Source organism: Eurosta solidaginis, chromosome 5 (assembly GCF_040869045.1).
Source record: "Eurosta solidaginis isolate ZX-2024a chromosome 5, ASM4086904v1, whole genome shotgun sequence".
In the NCBI taxonomy this organism is placed as follows: domain Eukaryota; kingdom Metazoa; phylum Arthropoda; class Insecta; order Diptera; family Tephritidae; genus Eurosta; species Eurosta solidaginis.
The window spans coordinates 167583120-167607821 of NC_090323.1; the positions used below are offsets into that span (position 1 = coordinate 167583120).

At 35.1% G+C, this 24702-nt stretch overlaps 1 protein-coding gene across 17 annotated transcripts in view; it reads left to right on the forward strand.

Moving 5' to 3' along the window:
* LOC137233656 (collagen alpha-1(XV) chain-like) overlaps positions 1 to 24702 on the forward strand; it is a 1316768-nt gene that overhangs the window by 1277448 nt on the left and 14618 nt on the right. For 16 of the 17 annotated variants that reach the window (XM_067756874.1, XM_067756865.1, XM_067756879.1 and 13 more), the window contains 2 exons: positions 13528 to 13542; positions 16099 to 16229. In XM_067756874.1, the coding sequence (XP_067612975.1) occupies positions 13528 to 13542; positions 16099 to 16229 (146 nt within the window). Of the gene's footprint in view, positions 1 to 13527; positions 13543 to 16098; positions 16234 to 24702 lie in introns of those variants that run through there. The other variant, XM_067756884.1, reaches the window with a different exon arrangement.

A 24702-nucleotide genomic window follows, 5' to 3' on the forward strand; every position in this document is an offset into this window, starting at 1 on the left:
ATATGGGTATCAAATGAAAGGTGGTAATGAGTATTTTAAAAGGGAGTAATCCTTAGTTCTATAGGTGAACGCCTTTTCGAGATATCGCCATAAACGTGGACCAAGGGTGACTCTAGAATGTTTGTACGATATGGATATCAAACGAAAGGTGTTACTGAGCATTTTAAGAGGGAGTGGGCATTAGGTCTACAGGTGGACGCCTTTTCGAGATATCGCCATTAGGGTGGGCCAGGGGTGACTCTAGAATGTTTGTACGATATGGGTATCAAACGAAAGGTGTTACTGAGCATTTTAAGAGGGAGTGGGCATTAGGTATATAGGTGGACGCCTTTTCGAGATATCGTCATTAGGGTGGACCAGGGTGACTCTAGAATGTGTTTGTACGATATGGGTATCAAATGAAAGGTGGTAATGAGTATTTTAAAAGGGAGTAATCCTTAGTTCTATAGGTGGACGCCTTTTCGAGATATCGCCATAAACGTGGACCAAGGGTGACTCTACAATGTTTGTACGATATGGGTATCAAACGAAAGGTGTTACTGAGCATTTTAAGAGGGAGTGGGCATTAGGTCTATATGTGGACGCCTTTTCGAGATATCGCCATTAGGGTGGGCCAGGGGTGACTCTAGAATGTTTGTACGATATGGGTATCAAACGAAAGGTGTTACTGAGCATTTTAAGAGGGAGTGGGCATTAGGTCTATAGGTGGACGCCTTTTCGAGATATCGCCATTAGGGTGGGCCAGGGGTGACTCTAGAATGTTTGTACGATATGGGTATCAAACGAAAGGTGTTACTGAGCATTTTAAGAGGGAGTGGACTTTAGGTATATAGGTGGTCGCCTTTTCGAGATATCGCCATTAGGGTGGGCCAGGGGTGACTCTAGAATGTTTGTACGATATGGGTATCAAACGAAAGGTGTTACTGAGCATTTTAAGAGGGAGTGGGCATTAGGTCTATAGGTGGACGCCTTTTCGAGATATCGCCATTAGGGTGGGCCAGGGTGATTCTAGAATGTGTTTGTACGATATGGATATCAAATTAAAAGTATTAATGAGGGTTTTAAAAGCGAGTGGCCCTTAGATGTATATGTGAAGGCGTTCTCGCGATATCGACCAAAACGTGGACCAGGTGATCCAAAAAATCATCTGTCGGGTACTGCTAATTTATTTATATATGCAATACCACTAACAGTATTCCTGCCAAGATTCCAAGGGCTGTTGATTTCGCCTTGTAGAACTTTTTCATTTTCTTCTACTTAATATGGTAGGTGTCACACCCATTTTACAAAGTTTTTTCCAAAGTTATATTTTGCGTCAATAAACCAATCCAGTTACCATGTTTCATCCCTTTTTTCGTAGTTGGTATAGAATTATTGCATTTTTTTCATTTTTCGTAATTTTCGATATCGATAAAGTGGGAGTGGTTATGGTCGGATTTCGGCCATTTTTTATACCAAGATAAAGTGAGTTCAGATAAGTACGTGGGCTAAGTTTAGTAAAGATATATCGGTTTTTGCTCAAGTTATTGTGTTAACGGCCGAGCGGAAGGACAGACGGTGGACTGTGTATAAAAACTGGGCGTGGCTTCCACCGATTTCGCCCATTTTCACAGAGAACAGTTACCGTCACAGAAGCTATGCTCCTACCAAATTTGAGAAGGATTGGTAAATTTTTGTTCGACTTATGGCATTAAAAGTATTCTAGACAAACTAAATGAAAATGGGTGGAGCCACGCCCATTTTGAAATTTTTTTTTTATTTTTGGATTTTGTTGCATCATATCATTACTGGAGTTGAATTTTGACTTAATTTACTTATATACAGTAAAGATATTAACTTTTTTGTTAAAATTTGAATTTAAAAAATTTTTTTTTTAAAAAGTGGGCGTGTTCTTCATCCAATTTTGCTAATTTTTATTTAGCACATATATAATAATAGTAGTAACGTTCCTGCCGAATTTCATCATGATATCTTCAACGACTGCCAAATTACAGCTTGCAAAACTTTTAAATTACCTTCTTGTAAAAGTGGGCGGTGCCACGCCCATTGTCCAAAATCTTACTAGTTTTCTATTCTGCGTCATAACGTCAACCCATCTACCAAGTTTCATCGCTTTAACCGCCTTTGTCAATGAATTATCGCATTTTTTCTGTTTTTCGAAATTTTCGATATCGAAAAAGTGGGCGTGGTTATAGTCCGATATCGTTCATTTTAAATAGCGATCTGAGATGAGTGCTCAGGAACCTACATACCAAATTTCATCAAGATACCTCAAAATTTACTCAAGTTATCGTGTTAACGGACGGACGGACGGACAGACGGACGGACGGTCGGACGGACGGACATGGCTCAATCAAATTTTTTTTCGATCCTGATTATTTTGATATATGGAAGTCTATATCTATCTCGATTCCTTTATATATGTACAACCAACCGTTATCCAATCAAACTTAATATACTCTGTGAGCTCTGCTCAACTGAGTATAAAAAAGAGATCCCAAACGGTAAATTTTTGGAAAAGTTATAGTATTTTGAAAACAAAAACGGTGTTTTTTTAAAAATTCATAACTTTTTTTGAGTTGGATGAAAAAATTTGAATAACTTCTGAAAAACGTCTTTCGTAAGCTAGAAAAAGAAGAACAATTTTCAGCCAATTCTAAAAGGTTCAAAATTGGTCGAAATGGGATGGAATACCGCATATATACTATATATACCACCATATATATACTATATATACCACCGATCTTTATGATTTTTTCAGACAAGAATATATGATATATGCGTAAGCACTCGTTGAAATTTGAAACCTCTAGCTCTTAAAATAGGGCAGGAATTACGAAAAGTTTCTTATCTGAACAATCGGTTGTGGGGGATATATACTATATATACGACCGATCTCATCAAATTTTTCAGACAACAATATGTGCAATATACGAAGGTATATGGTGAAGGTTGAAGCTTCAATCTGTTAAATTGAGGAAGATATGAAAAAAATCCTCTTTTTCTGAAAAATCGGTTGTATGGAGGATATATGGTATAGTGGCCCGATCCGGCCGGTTCCAACAAATGTCTAATCGGACACCCGAATACACTCGCTCACCAAATTTTATCAAGATATCTCAAAAATTGAGGGACTAGTTTGCATACAAACAGACAGACGGACAGACGGACATGGCTAAATCAACTTAGCTCTTCATCCATTTTATTTCGGTATACTTAATGGTGGTCTATCTATTTTCCTTTAAAGACTTACAAATTTGGGTTTCGTTACGAAATTAATATGCTATTTCATTTTCATGAAAGGTATAAAAAGGGGCGTGGCACCTCCCATGCAAAATGAATACAATACGCTACTACATAACTCTGGAAGTATTCATGCAAGAACATTGAAATCAAAACAAACAGTTAAATTGAATCAATTCGTAACACCACTAAGAAAATAAGGTATTAATAAGAAGGGGCGTGGCACCTCCCATACAAATGGAATAATGAAAATTGGTAAGGAGCTATATGACGTTAAGTCCTAACAGCACCAGTAATATATAGAATTGAAAAAAAACAAGACAAATGGGACTTTCGGAACTATGGCTGCCTTAACTTTCCTATATTCGCGCGTTGGTCTGTGAGACCGACAAAACGCTTTCCCGTAAATACTCTTTCTCCCAGAAACCCTGGAAATTTGAATTTTTTCTGTTAGCTACCGCTTTTTTTACAAGCTTTGTTTTAGTGCTGTTTTGGTATTTGTGCGAGACGGAGATATTGGTGTATTTGATAGCAGTTGGTCTGTGAGACCGTGCGCGAGTATAGGAAGGTTAAAAACTTAGATATTTCAACGCGTAAAGTTTGATTGTAGAGAACAGCTTTACGTACAAAAATTTACTCTTTTTAGAAATGTGAGAGGGAATTTTGGCGAAAACACTTCACCAGCAGCTTTTGCTAAACAACTTCTTGAAATTAATTATGGCAAAATTCCTATTTCTTTACTAACAGATTTGATTTCTTTTTCTGCAAGTTTTTGAGAAATTATGACATCACCTGAAGCTTTAATAAATAGTGTTCCTTCCAAATATTGAACCTATCTTTACAAACTATAAGTGGCTTTGAGAAAAGGCATTTTAGGCCCTTACAATGAGGATGTTAATATCACTAGAACCAAGACAACTTATCACTCTATTAACACAGTCGTTGAAGAGTCCAAACTGTGCATATCCGATTGAGTTAATTTGCTCTTTTGAGCCATCAGAAATTTCTCCCCATCGATTTATCCTTAAAAAGGGCCCATAATATCATAATATTTATGCTTCGTTATTTCGATTCTCCACGCTTATGTAGTGGGACAAGGTTTTTCATCACAAAACTTTTACGAATGTCATTGAAGCAATTCATTTTGTCGGAAAATTTCGAAAACAAAAAAGTTTAAAACCAAGGATTCCATTGAATCCGATAGATTTGTCTTTTAAATTTTAAATGCCTCAAATTTCCTATCCTTATCAGGGATTGATGAGCGCAATACAAACCATTATATCTTCAGGGCTTCTGCAACTCAATTGTCAACCTCACTTGCGCGAGGGGATCTTGTTACAAATATGAATATATTATACAACAACAGTCATTAGCTGTAGCAGAAGTCAATCTTAGCAACTCATGTTTAACCCATGGCCAGTTACGCGTAGCCTGCATATTTTTATAGAAACTTGGGGGAAACCCACGGGCATAAGCTAGTCAAAAATAGGGTAGGAAAGATTAGCGAAAAAAAGTTATACGTGGTCGTTTTTTTTTTTTAATGTTTGTATAGTATAGAAGTATTTCGAATATTACTTATGGGAATTTTTAATGAAAGTTGGTATTTATGGTCGATGTTTTTGCAAAACTGCCTATCAAGTAATTGCAAATCCGCTCTCAAGAAAACTAACTCAGATTTGATCTCGCGAGCACATGCAAGAAGTGTGTGTACGTGGCTGTTTTGTTGAAAGTATAGCGAGGGAATCAGCAAATATGACTAAATAAGTCATTTTCTTAACTGATGTTTAAAATGTCCACAAAACCGAATTCAAGTTAGAGTATTTATTCGCGTTGTTGGTTGCAAACTTTCGTTTATTACTTTGCTCGTTAATATAGTAAAGTAAGTTAAAATAAATTAAAATGAAATAAAATAAAATAAAATAAAATAAAATAAGATAAGATAAGATAAGATAAGATAAGATAAGATAAGATAAGATAAGATAAGATAAGATAAGATAAGATAATATAAGATAAGATAAGATAAGATAAGAAGAGATAAAATAAGATAAGATAAGATAAGATAAGATAAGTTAAGATAAGATAAGATAAGATAAGATAATATAAGATAAGATAAGATAAGATAAGATAAGATAAGATTTTTTTTTTCCTTAGGTCTCTACACGCTAGCCGCGCTTCGAGAAAGTGTATTATTTCTTTTCTTGTATCTTTTCATGTACATAACTTGAATTTAAAATTATTATAACTTAATATATACATGCATGTGAGTATAGTTGGTGATATGATTTTATGAAACAATACTGTCTGCAACTGGATACAGACGTAAGTTTAAATTTCAGGTATTTAACTTAGCATACAGTAATGAATATTTGTTATTGCAATGAATTAAAGATTTTTAGTGTACTAAATATATTACTAATAAATTTCTTGAAAGACTCGATCAATTCTTGATTCCGTGAAATATCTATTATGTTGTATGGTTGTATGTTGAGCTCCTTGCAAAGGGTTTCATGAATTCTTCTCACATTCTGGTACCTGGGACACGAGTAGATTAAGTGACTAATTGACTGTGCTTCTCCTTCGTTGCATGGACATAAGTCTGTATCCATAATATGGAAGCGCTTCAAGTAGGCTTTGCAGAAACTGTGACCAGTTAAGCACTGCGTCATTTCGAATGAAATTCCAAATCTTTCACTATATATCTCTGCTTCTTTTGGCGCCTGGAAGAACATATTTGTGGTACTGCCTGTCGATTCGTCTGTGTATTCACGACGCCATGCTTCTTGCGTTTCTTGTTGTATAATTGCTTTAGTATAGCTCATTGGAAACTTTTTGTAAACAGGACTTGTTGTCAGACCTCCCGCTTCCTTGGCTGCTTTATCTGCTTGCTCATTTCCGTCGATACCAGTATGAGCTTTTACCCAAGAGAAATTAATTTTGTTTTTTTGACGTAGAAAGAACAACCGCTTATGTATTGACGCTATTAATGCGTCGTACTGCTTCTATTTTTGATAGCTTCAAGACATGATTGGCTATCACTAAAAATGTGTAGGTTTTGTGTTGCCAAGTACCTTTGAGCCCAGAATAGCGCAGAATCGATTGCGTACGCTTCAGCTTGGAACACGCTGCATACATTGTGAAGCTTAAATATTTCTTTTTCAGAAGTTCCATCTGTATGGATGATAACAAAGGCCGATCCGCATTCTCCCGTTTCTAGTTTGCTTCCGTCTGTAAAGATCTGTGTGGTATGATGTGCTATTAAGCTATGAATTTCGACCTGTCTTCTGATTTTGCTATATTCAATGGTTTGCCAATCGGCTGGGTGTAGCAAGTCTTTCGGATGTATATCTCTATCTAAATCAACTTCTACTGGTAACCCAGGTTTTCCGCCTTGTTTTCTGACCTCGTATACTTTGCTTATTTCTGCAACTTTAAGATGGAGTGGCGTGAACGCAGCTAGTGCTAGTGCAGAAGTTGCGGACACAGTGTGAAAGCCACGTATCGCTCTTATAGCAAAACTTCTTTGAAAAGATCGGAGAAGCTTACGGACGCAGTAGTAGTTAGTTGCTCCTCCCCAGACATTTGATGCGTAAGTAATCATGGGCTCGACAACTTGTCTGTATATTATCGCAACATTTTCGGCATGAATTCCCCATGTAGGTCTCACATATTTGCATATATTATTAAAAATTCGTTGCGTTTTTCCAATGATATAGCGTGCATGGCTGATAAAATTTAAATTGTTATCTATTATAACTCCGAGAAGTTTTATAGACTCTACGAACGGCAAGTTAGTTCCATTTAAGTAAATTTTTGCTGTTCTTGATTTTTGTGTAAACGCTATTGCCTTCGTTTTATCATCACCAAATTGTAGTTTTACATCGTTTCCCCATTGATGTATTTGGCATAAAGCAGCATTAGCTATACATTCGAGCTCCGCGCGTGTTTTTGCGGCCACGGTAAGGAGCACATCATCGGCAAATGCTTGAATTTGGCATCCATTTGGTAGTGGCATGGTAAATAGGCTATCTAAAATTATGTTCCAAAATGTAGGGCCACATATGGAACCTTGGATACACCCTTTTGACATTGATTTTTTGGCAGTGGCATCAGCATATTCTAATCTAACCGATCGGTTATCTAGATAGCTTTTAATTAAGTTATAAATATTTGATGGAGTACGTTGGCATTCCAGCTGTTTAAAAAGTATGGGCCACCAAGCATTATCAAAAGCGGCTTTGATGTCAAGAGAGACGCAAATCACCTGGTATTTCTTGCTTCTTCTTTCTTTTATATGATGGATTGCGTTGTATAACGCGTCGGTTGTCGACGTTTGCTGTTTAAAGCCAATTGCTTATTAGACCACAAATTATTGCTTTCTAAGTGGAAATTTAAACGCTTAGTGAGATAAGATAAGATAAGATAAGATAAGATAAGATAAGATAAGATAAGATAAGATAATATAAGATAATATAAGATAAGATAAGATAAGATAAGATAAGATAAGATAAGATAAGATAAGATAAGTTAAGATAAGATAAGATAAGATAAGATAAGATAATATAAGATAAGATAAGATAAGATAAGATAAGATAAGATAAGAAGAGATAAGATAAGATAAGATAAGATAAGATAAGATAAGTTAAGATAAGATAAGATAAGATAAGATAAAATAAGATAAGATAAGATAAGATAATATAAGATAAGATAAGATAAGATAAGATAAGATAAGATAAGATAAGATAAGATAAGATAAGATAAGATAAGATAAGATAAGATAAGATAAGATAAGATAAGATAAGATAAAATAAGATAAGATAAGATAATATAAGATAATATAAGATAAGATAAGATAAGATAAGATAAGATAAGATAAGATAAGATAAGATAAGATAAAATAAGATAAGATAAGATAAGATAAGATAAGATAAGATAAGATAAGATAAGATAAGATAAGATAAGATAAGATAAGATAAGAAAAGATAAGATAAGATAAGATAAGATAAGATAAGATAAAATAAAATAAAATAAAATATAATAAAGTAAAATGAAATAAAATAAAATTAAAAATTAAATTCAAATAAAATAAAATACAACAAAATCAACGAAAATAAATAAAATGTTATATAATAATATAATAAAGAGAAAATAAAATAAAATAATATACAATAAAGTAAAATAAAAATAAACAAGTAAGGAAGGTTAAGTTCGGGTGTAACCGAACATTACATACTTAGTTCAGAGCTATGGTGACAACATAAAGGAAAATAACCATGTAGGAAAATGAACCGAGGGAAACCCTGGAATGTGTTTGTATGACATGTGTATCAAATGAAAGGCATTAAAGAGTATTTTATGAGGGAGTGGGCCATAGTTCTATAGGTGGACGCCATTTAGGGATATAGCCATAAAGGTGGATCAGGGTTGACCCTAGAATGCGTTTGTACGATATGGGTATCAAATGAAAGGTATTAATGAGTATTTTAAAAGGGCGTGGACCTAAGTTCTATAGATGGACGCCTTTTCGAGATATCGCCAAAAAGGTGGACCAGAGGTGACCCTAGAATTTGCTTGCACAATATGGGCATCAAACGAAAGGTGTTAATGAGTATTTTAAAAGGGAGTGGGCCTTAGTTCTATGGGTGGACGCCGTTTCGAGATATCGTCATAAAGGTGGACCAGGGGTGACTCTAGAATGCGTTTGTACGATATGGGTATCAAATGAAAGGTGTTAATGAGTATTTTAAAAGGGAGTAATCCTTAGTTCCATAGGTGGACGCCGTTTCGAGATATCGCCATAAAGGTGGACCAGGGGTGACCCTAGAATTTGTTTGTACAATATGGGCATCAAACGAATGGTGTTAATGAGTATTTTAAAAGGAAGTGGGCCTTAGTTCTATAGGTGGTCGCCTTTTCGAAATATCGCCATAAATGTGGACCAGGGGTGACTCTAGAATGCGTTTGTACGATATGGATATCAAATTAAAGGTATTAATGAGTATTTTAAAAGGGAGTAATCCTTAGTTCCATAGGTGGACGCCGTTTCGAGATATCGCCATAAAGGTGGACCAGGGGTGACCCTAGAATTTGTTTCTACGATATGGGTATCAAAAGAAAGGTGTTAGTGAGTATTTTAAAAGGGAGTAACCTTAGTTCCATAGGTGGACGCCGTTTCGAGATATCGCCATAAAGGTGGACCAGGGGTGACCCTAGAATTTGTTTGTACAATATGGGTATCAAAGGAAAGGTGTTAATGAGTATTTTAAAAGGGTGTGGGGCTTAGTTCTATAGGTGGACACCTTTTCGGAATATCGCCACAAAGGTGGACCAGGGGTGACTCTAGAATGTGTTTGTACGATATGGGTATCAAATTAAAGGTTTTAATGAGGGTTTTAAAAGGGAGTGGTGGTTGTTGTATAGGTGGTCGCATTTTCGAGATATCGCCATAAAGGTGGACCAGGGGTGACCCTAGAATTTGTTTGTACAATATGGGCATCAAAAGAAAGGTGATAATGAGTATTTTAAAAAGGAGTATTCCTTAGTTCCATAGGTGGACGCCGTTTCGAGATATCGCCATAAAGGTGGAGCAGGGGTGACCCTAGAATTTGTTTGTACAATATGGGTATCAAAAGAAAGGTGTTAATGAGTATTTTAAAAGGGAGTGGTGGTTGTTGTATAGGTGGACGCCTTTTCGAGATATCGCCATAAAGGTGGACCAGGGGTGACTCTAGAATGAGTTTGTACGATTTGGGTATCAAATTAAAGGTATTAATGAGAGTTTTAAAAGGGAGTGGTGGTAGTTGTATATTTGAAGGCGTTTTCCAGATATCGACCAAAATGTGGACTAGGGTGACCCATAACATTATCGGTTGGATACCGCTAATTTATTTATATGTGTAATACCTGACAAGATTTTAAGGGTGTTTTATTTCGCCCTGCAGAACTTTTTCATTTTCTTCTACTTAATATGGTAGGTGTCACAACCATTTTATAAAGTTTTTTCTAAAGTTATATTTCGCGTCAATAAAACAATCCAATTACCTTACCATGTTTCATCCCTTTTTTCGTATTTGGTATAGAATTATGGCATTTTTTTCATTTTTCGCAATTTTCGATATCGAAAAAGTGGGCGTGGTCATAGTCGGATTTCGTTCATTTTTCATACCAAGGTAAAGTGGGTTCAGATAAGTACGTGAACTGAGTTTAGTAAAGATATATCGATTTTTGCTCAAGTTATCGTGTTAACGGCCATGCGGAAGGACAGACGGACGACTGTGTATAAAAACTGGGCGTGGCATCAACCGATTTCGCCCATTTTCACAGAAAACAGTTAGCGCCATAAAGTCTATGGCCCTACCAAATTTCAAAAGGATTGGTTAATTTTTGTTCGATTTATGGCATTAAAAGTATCCTAGACAAATTAAATGAAAAAGGTCGGAGCCACGCCCATTTTTAAATTTCCTTTTATTTTTGTATTTTGTTGCACCATATCATTAATGGAGTTGAATCTTGACATAATTTACTTATATACTGTAAAGATATTAAATTTTTTGTTAAAATTTTACTTTAAAAAAATTTTTTTTTTAAAAGTGGGCGTGGTTCTTCTCCGATTTTGCTAATTTTTATTAAGCGTACATGCAGTAATAAGAGTAACGTTCCTGCCAAATTTCATCATGATATCTTCAACGACTGCCAAATTACAGCTTGCAAAAGTTTTAAATTACCTTCTTTAAAAAGTGGGCGGTGCCACGCCCATTGTCCAAAATTTTACTAATTTTATATTTTGCGTCATAAGTTCAACTCATCTACCAAGTTTCGTCGCTTTATCGGTCTTTTGTAATGAATTATCGCACTTTTTCGGTTTTTCGAAATTTTCGATATCGAAAAAGTGGGCGTGGTTATAGTCCGATATCGTTCATTTTAAATAGCGTTCTGAGATGAGTGCTCAGGAACCTACATACCAAATTTCATCAAGATACCTCAAAATTTACTCAAGTTATCGTGTTAACGGACGGACGGACGGACATGGCTCAATCAAATTTTTTTTCGATCCTGATTATTTTGATATATGGAAGTCTATATCTATCTCGATTCCTTTATATATGTACAACCAACCGTTATCCAATCAAACTTAATATACTCTGTGAGCTCTGCTCAACTGAGTATAAAAATTAAGTAATGGGAGGGCTGCGGGCATGATAGCTTTGCAATAGAAGCCTTAAGATAAGATCTTTTTTTCACTTGAACTTTCTTTTCTCACTAAATTTATTTTTGAAGAACGGAAAAATTAGAATGGTGGCGACATGACAATGAACAATGCCAGAGATTTCTTTTATTATTGTGGTAAAAGCAAGATAAGAGTGCCGGATAACAGCAATCCTCTCCGGATATAAATCCGGTAAGCTTCGTTGCTATCGGCTTATGCTACTTATATAAATATCATACAATTCGGCGATTCTCTGACAAATTCTCTAAGAAGACCGAAGACACAGATTATTAGATATATAATCTATGATAATCGAAAATAGACATACATACATACATGTTTACGTCTCTATGACATCGTAATCGTGCTTACCCACTTATAAGTTAGGATAGGCTAAGACGACATTTTTGGACGTACATTCCAAAAATTCAGTTTTCACAATATACCATATTTAAAAAAAGAAGAGTGTAATTTAATTACCCATTCGTAATATTATAGCTAGTTACGCCAGATATAAGTGAAATTTTACTGAAGTAACACTCCTTAACCGAACATACATATTGTAAGTTCTGCCTCAGAACGAGACGAGATGCCTATGGTACACAAAATTTGAATTTTTTTTCGAAATTAGTTGTCGTATGAAAAATTACGTGTAGGCTTAAATACGCATTTTTTACAAATAGCATATTTTGTAGGGATAAAAATATATTAGGTCAATAGCCCAATAAAATTAAAATGTAGAGACGCACATTCTTAACAACGACCGCAGAGCTCCAGTCCCCTTTCGTATGCGGCTTAATGGGTCATGTGAGTCGAGAACACCAAATTGATCATTCACCAAACAGGAAATATTTTGCAGCGGTGTTAACTTTTTTTAAACATTAAAAAACATGCCGGCCCGCCTGGGAGGAGGGGCCTCTTCAATCAGATATCTGCTATGGCGGTTAGGTTTTTGGGTATTCAGCAGAAAATGTTTATTGAAAATGTTGTATTTTTCAGTTCTATGAAGAAAATTCGAAAAGTTTGCCAAAGAAACACTGTGCACAGCAGTTTCGTATCAAAGTAGTGGAAGTTTTCTGAAAGATGGAATAGCACATTTACTTATCCGTACATTTCATTCTAACACTTTGAAACTTTGTCACAAAGTCTTTCCACAATATTTTCACATTTTTCCGAAGGGCGAAAAGTAGTTGCTACTGTTGACGCATGCTGCTAAATATTTACATGGCATTTTGTTTTCTGTCGGAAAAATACTACGGAAGGACCACTGGTGGGGAGTCAAAGTGTTAGTATGAAATGTTAACCTTTTTATAGTCAACATTATTTTCTAGGACACAAGACCCCTACATATTTTTTATAACCTGTCCAAAGACGCCTTGTCACCCTTTAATATCGTCAAATCCAGAAATAATATAACTCAGGGTTTGCAGGACTATAAACATTAAGGGACTATAAATAAAACATTAAAGCCTGTTTGTTATACGAAACATTGCGTACTTTTGTATATTTGTAAATCATTTGGTATGTATGTAAATATTTTTTATTGAACTGCATGCAATTTAATGTGTATCCACGTACTTTAGCGCTTCTGTAGTATATAATTTTTTTTTTATTTTATTTGTGCCATCTGCGACTTAGTGTTTGCATAAATCAGTTTAGCTAATTGAGAAGTTTGGATGAAATTAAAATTGGTCAGCAAATTAACCATTTTTAGATGTTGTGGTTTTCTATTGATGTGTATAAAAAATATATAAATAAATGTGTTATTTGAAAAAAAAATTTTTATTTATTGAAAAAAATAAGTTTATCTAAAGTTTATCTAAATAAATTTATTAAACTCACCTAATGATATATTTATTCTCTCTTTTTTCTGCTCATTTAATAAAAACCTAAATTAATATATAAATAAATATTAATGAATATAAATGCTGCATTTATGGGGTTTACGCTACGCTGCTCTGCTGTGCGGTGCTGTGTGGTTCATTTGGTTATAAATTTGCTGCGTAAACGCAAAACAAAAATTAAATAAAAAACTAAATCACGCAATAAATCGCCGTTTTTTTTTTTTGTTAACCGCACAGTGGTATCCACGTATGGTGAGTTGTTATAATGAAAAAAATAATAGAATAAAAATTTATTAAAATTTAATTTGTACATTTTATTAAATATTTAATATTTTAAATTGTGTTTATTTATTTGGTTTTTCAAACGAATTTTATTTATTAATTAATATTTAAATCGCTTTGTTTTTTTTATACCCAGCTGCGTATCTAATGAAAACCCACACAAAGGTATTTTACTTTTGAAGTATATGTTTAGGTTTTCGCTTCTTCCATCATCACCGAAATAGTTTAATTCAATGCGAATCTATACAAGGTGAGGGCACAGCATATTCAACCCAATTCGCCGTGCAATAGAATGTCAATTCAAAAGAAAATTTTATAATGGTTGCAATTAACTGGCGTTGTATGGCAAATAATCACAAAGAAGCAATCAGCGGTTGGGATAACAAGCCCTGGTACTAAATTTGTTTTGCAGTATCTGAATCACTGATTGAATATGCTGTGCCCTTGACATTGAATATTTAAATCACTGTTCTTAATTACGTTTTCTCGCTCTATTTGGTGCATCATCATCAGTAGCGGCCATATTTTAGAAGCTGCGTTTTGGTTTCCTCAGATCGAAGCTTAGTTTATTATTATAAATGTTTCCAAAGAAGTAGAAAAATGTTACCATGTGATTTCGGCAATTGAGAAAAGAACGATTTCGGTCGCTGAGCGGCATAAGTGGAGGGCATAATTGTCATACTACCCCTGGTAAAACTGTGCTCGACCTAAAAAAACGGTACTAATAACGCCTTCTTCAAAATCCAAGGAGGAAAAGCTGCAACAACTCTTAGATTGTGAAGCTATCGTTGACATAATCTCTTCTCATTTTTGTGACAGCTCAAGTCTTTAGTAAACGGAGATGGCGAAGCAAAATGATTGGCAACACTCCAAAAAAACACGCGCGCAAACCTCCAACTCTTTAGACGAGCTAGGCGACAGCGCTGACACGCTGCACGGAATTCGTTAAACTATGCAGACAGCTGTGATTATCTGAAGGGTTGTAAGCTTTTGGAAACGCCAAAGAGAATCGCTATAAGCGGATAGTAGTTGACAAACCAAATCTCGCGGTTTTTTTTTTTTTTTCAAGAGTCGCACATCTTTTTGGTTATATTTGGTGAACAGAGGTTGCGATCTGTCTGTCTTTCCTAGGTCGAGGTTGAGAACCTTATTACCTCCAATTGAATCCCAGCTCCTTACGGTAATTCAAAATTATAGCACAAAATAATTTGGTCGTTGCGGATGTAATGACTCCCGTCATCGGGGCAGATTTGTTGAGTCACTTTGACTTACTTGTTGACTTCAAATTAAAATGTTTTCCTGATGAACTAATAGTGTTTTCCTCGACTGCGTTTTTCGCCAGCGCTTCATCGATTAAAGCAACTGAAGCCAAACAATTTCTCAAAGATTGCTTAGGTACCCTGAAATAACCAAACCAAATGATGTAACCAAACCAAAAAATCACGCTTCAGCTAGCGATGAATGCCCGCCGACTTGCTTAGGATAAGTTAAAAATAGCTCAACAAAAGGAAAAAATAAAGTTTTACACGACTTTACAATAGCTCCTGATCATCAGCGACAAGTTGACACCAAAGTCCGAGCAAATACTCAGTTCTTATGCATAAGGCCCAGTATTTTTGCTATTGTGTTTTGAATCCCTCTTCAATCTTTCACTAGTATTAGCTTGTATTATGCCTGCAGCTGGGTATATAATGTTGGTATGTTCTGAACTCTTACTCCTCTTTGTTAATGTTTTTTTTTGTTACATCTCCTTTAACTTTTTATTTGTAATTCAATATCAATACCCCTGATTTTTTTCACAAAAATATTGATTTAATTGTTTCACAAATGATCATAATTATATGTTGTGTGGTTTTCGGTTGATGAATTTTCAATTTCTCATCGGATAGCGAAATTAAAAAAACTAACGAAATATCATGTGTATTCACTTAATTTAAATTTTTTTATTATTTCATTCTTTTTTTACTAAAAACATTAAGTCGGTTCTTCCAAACGGACACAAAGCGGCGATCCATAAATTACATGCACCTACGATGAAAAGGTACAAAGTCAGCGTCACTCTCTATCACGGACGCAAGCAATAAAGCTACACGATTCGTAACGTAGGGGGAAGGGGGTCGAAAATTAGCAAATAAAGCGTCATGTAATTTAAGGATCATCCTAAGAGCTCCGATTTGTTAGACGGTTTTTTACAAATTGACGTGGAATTATAGCTCAGATTATAAATATATAAGCAAACTGTGATAAAATGTCATAACGAGGTCCACGTCAAAAACCCCACTTTCATAATTTCGACAAGACTTTACAAAAGCAGGCCCTATTAAATATTTTTGGGACAAACTGAAACTACGTGACATCAGCACGAAAAGGGGATAGTAAGATTAACAAAAAAGGGGTGAGCGTCGTGCTACCCACTCTACATGGATAACTATTACAAACGAACTTGAGGAAACAATTTTTACCCATTTTAAACTTTCATTTCCTTTCATTATATTAACCTAGTATTTAAATTTTTTTTATCCACAGCTTCGAGTTGCTGCGCTCAATGAGCCATACGTTGGTGATCTGCAAGGCATACGTGGCGCTGATTTTGCTTGCTATCGCCAAGGCCGCAGAGCTGGTTTATTGGGCACCTTCAAAGCCTTTATGTCATCAAGGTAAGAGAAAACTTATCTTAGTTTTAAGATATAATTTATTTCAAAGAAACATTGAAGTAACTGTGGTTTATAACGTTAATTGGATACGACCAAAAAAATTGTGTTTAAATATTTTGCAAAATTTTGAGTTCATGTGCTATTTGGGTGTGATACATCTATCAGAACTAGAATCAAGAAGTATTTGCCAAGAGGGCGGAGTTATGTTATAACACAGGTCCTAGTTTTTGATAAGTTTTTTTCAGTTTGGTCCTTAAACAAACTTCTGGTTAAACTATAGACTTATTCATTCTATTTTCGAGTTCATAATTGAAAATTTTATTTAAATTTAAAAACTTTAATGCAAATAATTGACTATTTGGACAACATCGCTTTTCAAGTACATTTAATATAGAAGTCATATACAGTGGCAAATTTAATTTTCTATCGTGTACACTTTGAGATTATTTTCTAGCAGCACAAACACAATTTTCATACACCGGAAGCAAACACTTGACCTTCATTAATGCTAATGGTAGTTGTGATGTCGATCTGAAACAGCAAAAGTCATAGCGGAAGCAAAATACAAATTGATAATAAAGACCTTAGAAAAACAAAAAGAAGGAGTACAAATAAAACAAGGAAAGTACAATTTGCAAATTATTCGGTGTTTACAAGTACCTTCATTACTTTCAATTACAACATTTCCTACTTCCGACAAGGATTTCGCTATTTTAGAAAACTGCGTTTAAATATATGTAAAGATATTTATTTTTCACTTACCCTCTAGCTGTATCTAATAATGCATGCCACATTAACAAACGGCAGTACGATGACGGTTGACGAACATTACTGCTTTTAGCGTTTGGTCAACAAGTGCTTATGTGTATGCTTGTGTGTATGTGAGTGTATGTGCTTTGCTAAAATTGATTTCTTTAAATGTTAAGTTCACTGTCCATGTTTTTACTTCTTCGACGATGGTAAACAGTGTCTTACGAAAGGAGGCGATGATGACGGGCACTTATAAATCGAGTTGCTACACTTAGTCCACCTACCTGACTTTCTTCACTTGGATGCTCAACATCTTTGTTGTTATTAAATGCTACTTTCTTGACAGACTTTCTTACGACAAACAACAATAATAGCAACAAAACCACTTGCCGCTTTCACCACCTTAACTAATACCCACACGCTACTACTTAATCTCATTTTATAAAAGTAACTTTTAATAGCGAACACAGCATAGCTCTAAATACTTAAACATGCAACGACCCGGCCAAGGACAAGTATGAAAATACAGCAATAAAGTGGCTTTGGTAATATAGTCTTACGAGAGGAAAAAGTCTAAGTTATATACCCTATAGCGAAGAAATAAAAAATTACCTTCTAATAAGACAATTCGGCGGAAACAAAAGAAACAAGTAAGGAAGTCTAAGTTCGGGTGAAACCGAACATTACATACCCAGCTGGACACTTGAAATGCTGTTGCTGTTTGTTTTGTGTGCTTAATAGTGTTATAAGGGTGCGCAATAATACATATACAAATGGTTCTATTCTGAACTAATTTTTATTCGAGCTATGGCTCCCGAAACATAGAAAATTTCTTAGTCATAAAAGGGGCAGTGCCACGCCCATTTTTTTTAATTTTGCAGTTTTTCCTATTTATTGCTATAAATCCACTTGGTAAATGAAACATCATTGATATAAAGCTCATTTTTGCAAGGATATAGCTTCTTTTATTTATCTACGACCCTTTTAAAAATCTTTTATATAAAAGTGATCGTTGTCCTTAACCGATTTCGTTAATTTTTCTTCGAAGCATTCCTTATAATAGTAAAGGCAACCTCTCTGCCGAAGTAAAGGAAAGGAATGGCAAGGAAAGGAAAGGTAAGGAAAGGAAAGGAAAGGAAAGGAAAGGAAAGTAAAGTAAATGAAAGGAAAAGAAAGGAAAGGAAAGGAAAGGAAAGGAAAGGAAGGAAAGGAAAGGAAAGGAAAGGAAAGGAAAGGAAAGGAAAGGTAGAGAAAGGAAAGGAAAGGAGGAAAGGAAAGAAAAGAAAAGAAAAGAAAAGAAAAGAAGAGAAAAGAAAAGAAAAGAAAAAAAAAAAAAAGAAAAGAAAAGAAAAGAAAAGAAAAGAAAGGAAAAGGAAAAGGAAAGGAAAGGAGGAAACGAAAGGAAAGGAAAGGGAAGGAAAGGAAAGGAAAGGGAAGCAAAGGAAAGGAAAGGAAAACAAAGGAAAGGAAAGTAGGAAAGGATAGGAAAGGAAAAGAAAGGAAAAGAAAAGAAGGGAAAAGAAAAGAAAGGAAATGAAATGAAAGGAAAGGAGAGGAAAGGAAGGGAACAGAAAGGAAAGGAATGAGAAGAAAATTAATCGAACCCGAACCTGGAACCGAACTTGAAACCGAACCTGCCCAGAACGGGACGGGAATCAAACCCAAAGCCAAAACCGGACGGGGTATTATCAATTTTTTATTGAAATGATAACAGTTTGTAATTGTTAAAATATCGGTTTGTCATAGGTATTTTATAGACGAGGCATACGCGGGTTATCGATTTGATATCGAAGTGATACTAATTTGTAATCGATAACACGACGAATGAGTTACTGATTTTCGTCAAGTTATCGGTTTACTGTCGAAAATTATCTAACATTTATCGAAAATTTATGTTTATTTTACAAAAAAGTTATCGATTTGCTATCAAAAATGTATCGATAGGTTATCGAAAAGGCATCGATTATTTATCGAAAATTTATCGAGTTTGTGGCAAAAAGTTGTCGATTTTTTTATCCGTTTTTACCAATTTCTTATCGATGTATTATCGATTTGTTATAGACGACGGAATAGTTTGTTATTAAAAAGATACCGACAAAACTTCACTAGAAAGCGGTGACTTATCTCCAACCAAGTTACTACAAGCCGCTAGGAAAAAAATCAGCAGTTGATGACTTGGCGGTAACAAACAGATAACTCAACGATATCTAGTAATCTGTTGTCGATAACATCAATATAATTTTTACCGATAAGAAGCGAACAAAGCTGTCCTCAGAAAGTCCGAAACTATTTGTTTCTGGCAAGTTTGCCCCTTTTGTGATTTGGCCTTAAGTCCTTGTACTCACGCGTATTTAATTAAACGGTTTTATTTAGTTTGGCTTGAACGGGAGGGCGAACAAAATTTTGTAATGGAAGTTTAAGTAACTTCCCGAAAAGATACAAGCTTGAAACTTGGAATATAGTTCAGAACCCGATGATTATGCAATAATAAGAAAAAAACTCCCATAGGTGGCGCAAGGATCGAGATATTCAAAGCGTCAAATTTCTATTAATAGCCATATATGAGACCAACTGAATCTTAATCAGGTTATGCTCCGCCTCACATTTTTAGAAATTCCACGCGCCCAACGCTTTTATCTGATCAACGCCCTAGATTTTTGAGGAGTGTAATGACTAGAACCTAGAACCTACCTAATTATTTTCTACTTTTATTTTTATTATTACTTCATGTAAGTATTATTTTCAAAAAAACCGTTCAACTTAAAGTTTTTTAAATTATTTTATTTTATTTCAACTGGGTAATTACATTTTTTCATTTTTTTTTTCTGAATTCTAGCTATGATTAGTTTCTAACAATTTTTCGACATAGGAAATTAGCGTTAATAAATTTTTATAAAAAGGAACTTAGAAAACTGGCTCATTATAAAATGGTACAAATTAAATTAAAGTTGTGAACAGGGATACAACCTCGCCAAATAGAGTGATGTAATAATATTTTATGGTACATAGCCATTCTGTGGACTCACAAAAGCACACACTAAAAAAACCATAAGTAACTGGGAAACTAAATAGTTCAGACAACTCTTGATTGAACGCCCAGAGCAAATACGAGCAACATTTTTTATAAACCCAGGAGCGAGAGTATCATACAAACTAACTTGTCTTAGCAGAGAGGACCTACGCACTCAAACTGGGTACTATACGAGACACTTTTATCTACGAAAGTCACGAACTGTGGTATCAAGGCGGCGAATTAACGCTTTCTGGATTCAGTAGGGTCTCGCCGCTTTAACCAAGAACCAAATTGATCAAATGGCTTTTTTGGGGATTAGCGAGTATTTGAGCAGAATCGAGTGTTTTAATAAAAGTCGGGTATTTTTTTCATATTGCAGATTGGCATGGTCTTATCCAACCGATAAGTCGCCATGAATAAATCGATAACACGTCACTAAGAGATTGGTGACACGCCGAAAGAAATCGACAACATATTGACCATTTTTCGTCAAATAGTATATTATTTTCGATAGATATTCGATGACTTTCCAATAACAAAAAGCCGGAAACAAATTAGCAAGTCTGGGATAAGAAATCAATAACATTTTGAAAGCTAATTAATACTTTTTTGATAACAAGCCGATAACTTTTCGATAAATTAGCAATAACAAATGGATAATATATCGAGTTCAAATTTAATATTGCCTTTGTTGCCGATATCTAATTTACAACACTTCAATAACAAATCGATAACTCGTCTATACCACGTCGATAACAGACTTATAAAAAATCGTCTCTTAAATTTCCCAACCTTATTGTCTCATTTTGCATGCAAACTCCACCAAGTACATCCCACATTATGCTACAGTGCATACAATCCTTATTCTTCATATTGCATACCACTCTCAAAATCTACGCCTACGCTTACATTTATCTTCCGCTAATATAATTTACTGTTTAACGCGCTTATCTTATTTCAATTGAACTTTTTGCGCATCAAGTATTAATAACTTGAGTACATAAATTCGCTATCCTAAGATATTGTTCGCCCTTGCAAGATTCACGTCCGAATCCTGACGGGACTGCTAGTATTACACCAAGTCATTTTCAAATCTCTTATTTGATTAATAGAAAACAAAATTCAATGTTTTTAAAGTCACTGTTGAACTTAAAATCATGCTCGCGCTTCTGGGTATAAAACGCGTTACATGTAAATTTTCCTACCGAGTGAAAATTATTTTGTATTTTCTTTCTACTTGATCTCATTTGTAACCTTCGTACAGCTATATGTGCTGGTTGTCCATCTACTTTGCCTTTTTTTTCTTATTGCCCTACATCAAGCTAGTCAGTCTTGCTTCACGCTGATGCTTTTCTATGATGTATGTATGTAACGCGCGTTGTTAACTTGGTTTATTAAAATGTTAACCTAAATGCTGAGCATACAACAGCAAGAGCAAGAGTAACAAGTAGGGAAGGCTAAGTTCGGGTGCAACCGAACATTACATACTCAGTTGAGAGCTATGGAGACAAAATAAGGAAAATCACCATGTAGGAAAATGAACCTAGGGAACCCTGGAATGTGGTTGTATGACATGTGTATCAAATGGAAGGTATTAAAGAGTATTTTAAGAGAGAGTAGGCCATAGATCTATGGATGGACGCCATTTAGGGATATCGCCATAAAGGTGGACCAGGGCTGACTCTAGAATTTGTTTGTACGATATGGGTATCAAACGAAAAGTGTTACTGAGCATTTTAAGAGGGAGTGGGCAATAGGTCTATAGGTGGACGCCTTTTCGAAATGTCGCCATTAGGGTGGGCCAGGGGTGACTCTAGAATGTGTTTGTATGATATGGGTATCAAATGAAAGATGGTAATGAGTATTTTAAAAGGGAGTAATCCTTAGTTCTATAGGTGGACGCCTTTTCGAGATATCGCCATAAAGGTGGACCAAGGGTGACTCTAGAATGTTTGTACGGTATGGGTATCAAACGAAATGTGTTACTGAGCATTTTAAGAAGGAGTGGGCATTAGGTCTATAGGTGGACGCCTTTTCGAGATATCGCCATTAGGGTGGGCCAGAGGTGACTCTAGAATGTTTGTACGATATGGGTATCAAACGAAAGGTGTTACTGAGCATTTTAAGAGGGAGTGGGCATTAGGTCTATAGGTGGACGCCTTTTCGAGATATCGCCATTAGGGTGGGCCAGGGGTGACTCTAGAATGTGTTTGTACGATATGGATATCAAATTAAAGGTATTAATGAGGGTTTTAAAAGCGAGTGGCCCTTAGATGAATATGTGAAGGTGTTCTCGCGATATCGACAAAAATGTGGACCAGGTGATCCAGAAAATTATTTGTCGGGTACTGCTAATTTATTTATATATGCAATACCACTAACAGTATTCCTGCCAAGATACCAAGGGCTGTTGATTTCGCCTTGTAGAACTTTTTCATTTTCTTCTACTTAATATGGTAGGTGTCACACCCATTTTACAAATTTTTTTCCAAAGTTATATTTTGCGTCAATAAGCCAATCCAGTTACCATGTTTCATCCCTTTTTTCGTATTTGGTATAGAATTATGGCATTTTTTTCATTTTTCGTAATTTTCGATATCGATAAAGTGGGCGTGGTTATGGCCAGATTTCGCCCATTTTTTATACCAAGAAAAAGTGAGCTCAGGTAAGTACGTGGGCTAAGTTTAGTAAAGATATATCGGATTTTGCTCAAGTTATTGTGTTAATGGCCGAGCGGAAGGACAGACGGTGGACTGTGTATAAAAACTGGGCGTGGCTTCTACCGATTTCGCCCATTTTCACAGAGAACAGTTACCGTCATAGAATCTATGCTCCTACCAAATTTGAGAAGGATTGGTAAATTTTTGTTCGACTTATGGCATTAAAAGTATTCTAGACAAACTAAATGAAACTGGGCGGAGCCACGCCCATTTTGAAATTTTCTTTTATTTTTGCATTTTGTTGCATCATATCATTACAGGAGTTGAATTTTGACTTAATTTACTTATATACAGTAAAGATATTAAATTTTTTGTTAAAATTTGAATTTAAAAAAATTTTTTTTAAAAAGTGGGCGTGTTCTTCATCCAATTTTGCTAATTTTTATTTAGCACATATATAGTAATAGTAGTAGCGTTCCTGCCAAATTTCATCATGATATCTTCAACGACTGCCAAATTACAGCTTGCAAAACTTTTAAATTACCTTCTTGTAAAAGTGGGCGGTGCCACGCCCATTGTCCAAAATCTTACTAATTTTCTATTCTGTGTCATAACATCAACCCATCTGCCAAGTTTCATCGCTTTAACCGCCTTTGGCAATGAATTATCGCATTTTTTCCGTTTTTCGAAATTTTCGATATCGAAAAAGTGGGCGTGGTTATAGTCCGATATCGTTCATTTTAAATAATGATCTGAGATGAATGCCCAGGAATCTACGTACCAAATTTCATCAAGATACCTCAAAATTTACTCAAGTTATCGTGTTAACGGACGGACGGACGGACGGACGGACATGGCTCAATCAAATTTTTTTTCGATCCTGATTATTTTGATATATGGAAGTCTATATCTATCTCGATTCCTTTATATATGTACAACCAACCGTTATCCAATCAAACTTAATATACTCTGTGAGCTCTGCTCAACTGAGTATAAAAACGAGAACTGGCAACAGTATTTTCTACACACTACTTTACGACTCTGCACCTATGTATGTATGTATGTGGATAGGTAAACGTACCTTAGCAACTTACTTAGTATATTTGAATGCTAATGAGCATACGACCGACTTATGATAATTTCTTAGAATTAAGCGCTTCCTATTCGTTGGCCTCACTGCCAACATTAAATTTGTCGCTCATTGTTGCAACCGCTATGCTCTACTTTATCTGCTTCTTCTGCAGGTTAGTACCACTAACAATTACTACCACTAATATACGAGTTTTATTGTTACTTTGGTTCAAACATCAGCATCATAGCGCTGTTTTACATAATTTAGTATAAATTCAACAATGGCAGACTTAGTAAAATATGCATGTGTATGGTAGTTATGCGTAGAGTTTACTGTATCACCGACAATGAAACAGCAACAACATGGTGTTGGCAACTATTTTAGCGATTTAGGTCAAGTTGAATAGTAAATGTTGCATACTAAGATTATACAACAATTACTTGCATGGCGTAACGGCAGTTGGGCCTTCGCACATCACATTGTTTGGCAGTTGGGAGAGGTTTTTTAGTATACCATGGCGTATGAGTAATTAAAAATTTGTCACATTTGGCAGAGCATTTTAAATATCCACGCTGTTGAGTTTATAAACAGGAAGTAATAGTAATAACTTAATAATATATTTTTTGAAAAAGCATGTCTTGTTCTTGGTTTGAACCAAAAAAAATGTTTTAGTAGGAGTCGGTCTTTCTAATAACTTATTCAGTAATAGGCATTGACTATAAAGTCAAAATTATTATCCATTTATTTTTTCACATTCTGCCAATGGTGGATGTTGCTAGAAAGACTTTCTCTTTTAGAGTACCACACTATTTTCCATCAAACTCGTTAAATCAACCATTATAAAAACACTGGTATAAAAGTTTTGCAATTTAGAACCCCATATAAGTTTTTTAGTAATGACATAGTAGGCTTTGAAATTACTATTTTGAATTAGTGTTTCATAAAATATTTAACAATGTTTTAGCTTCTCAAGTCAAGCCT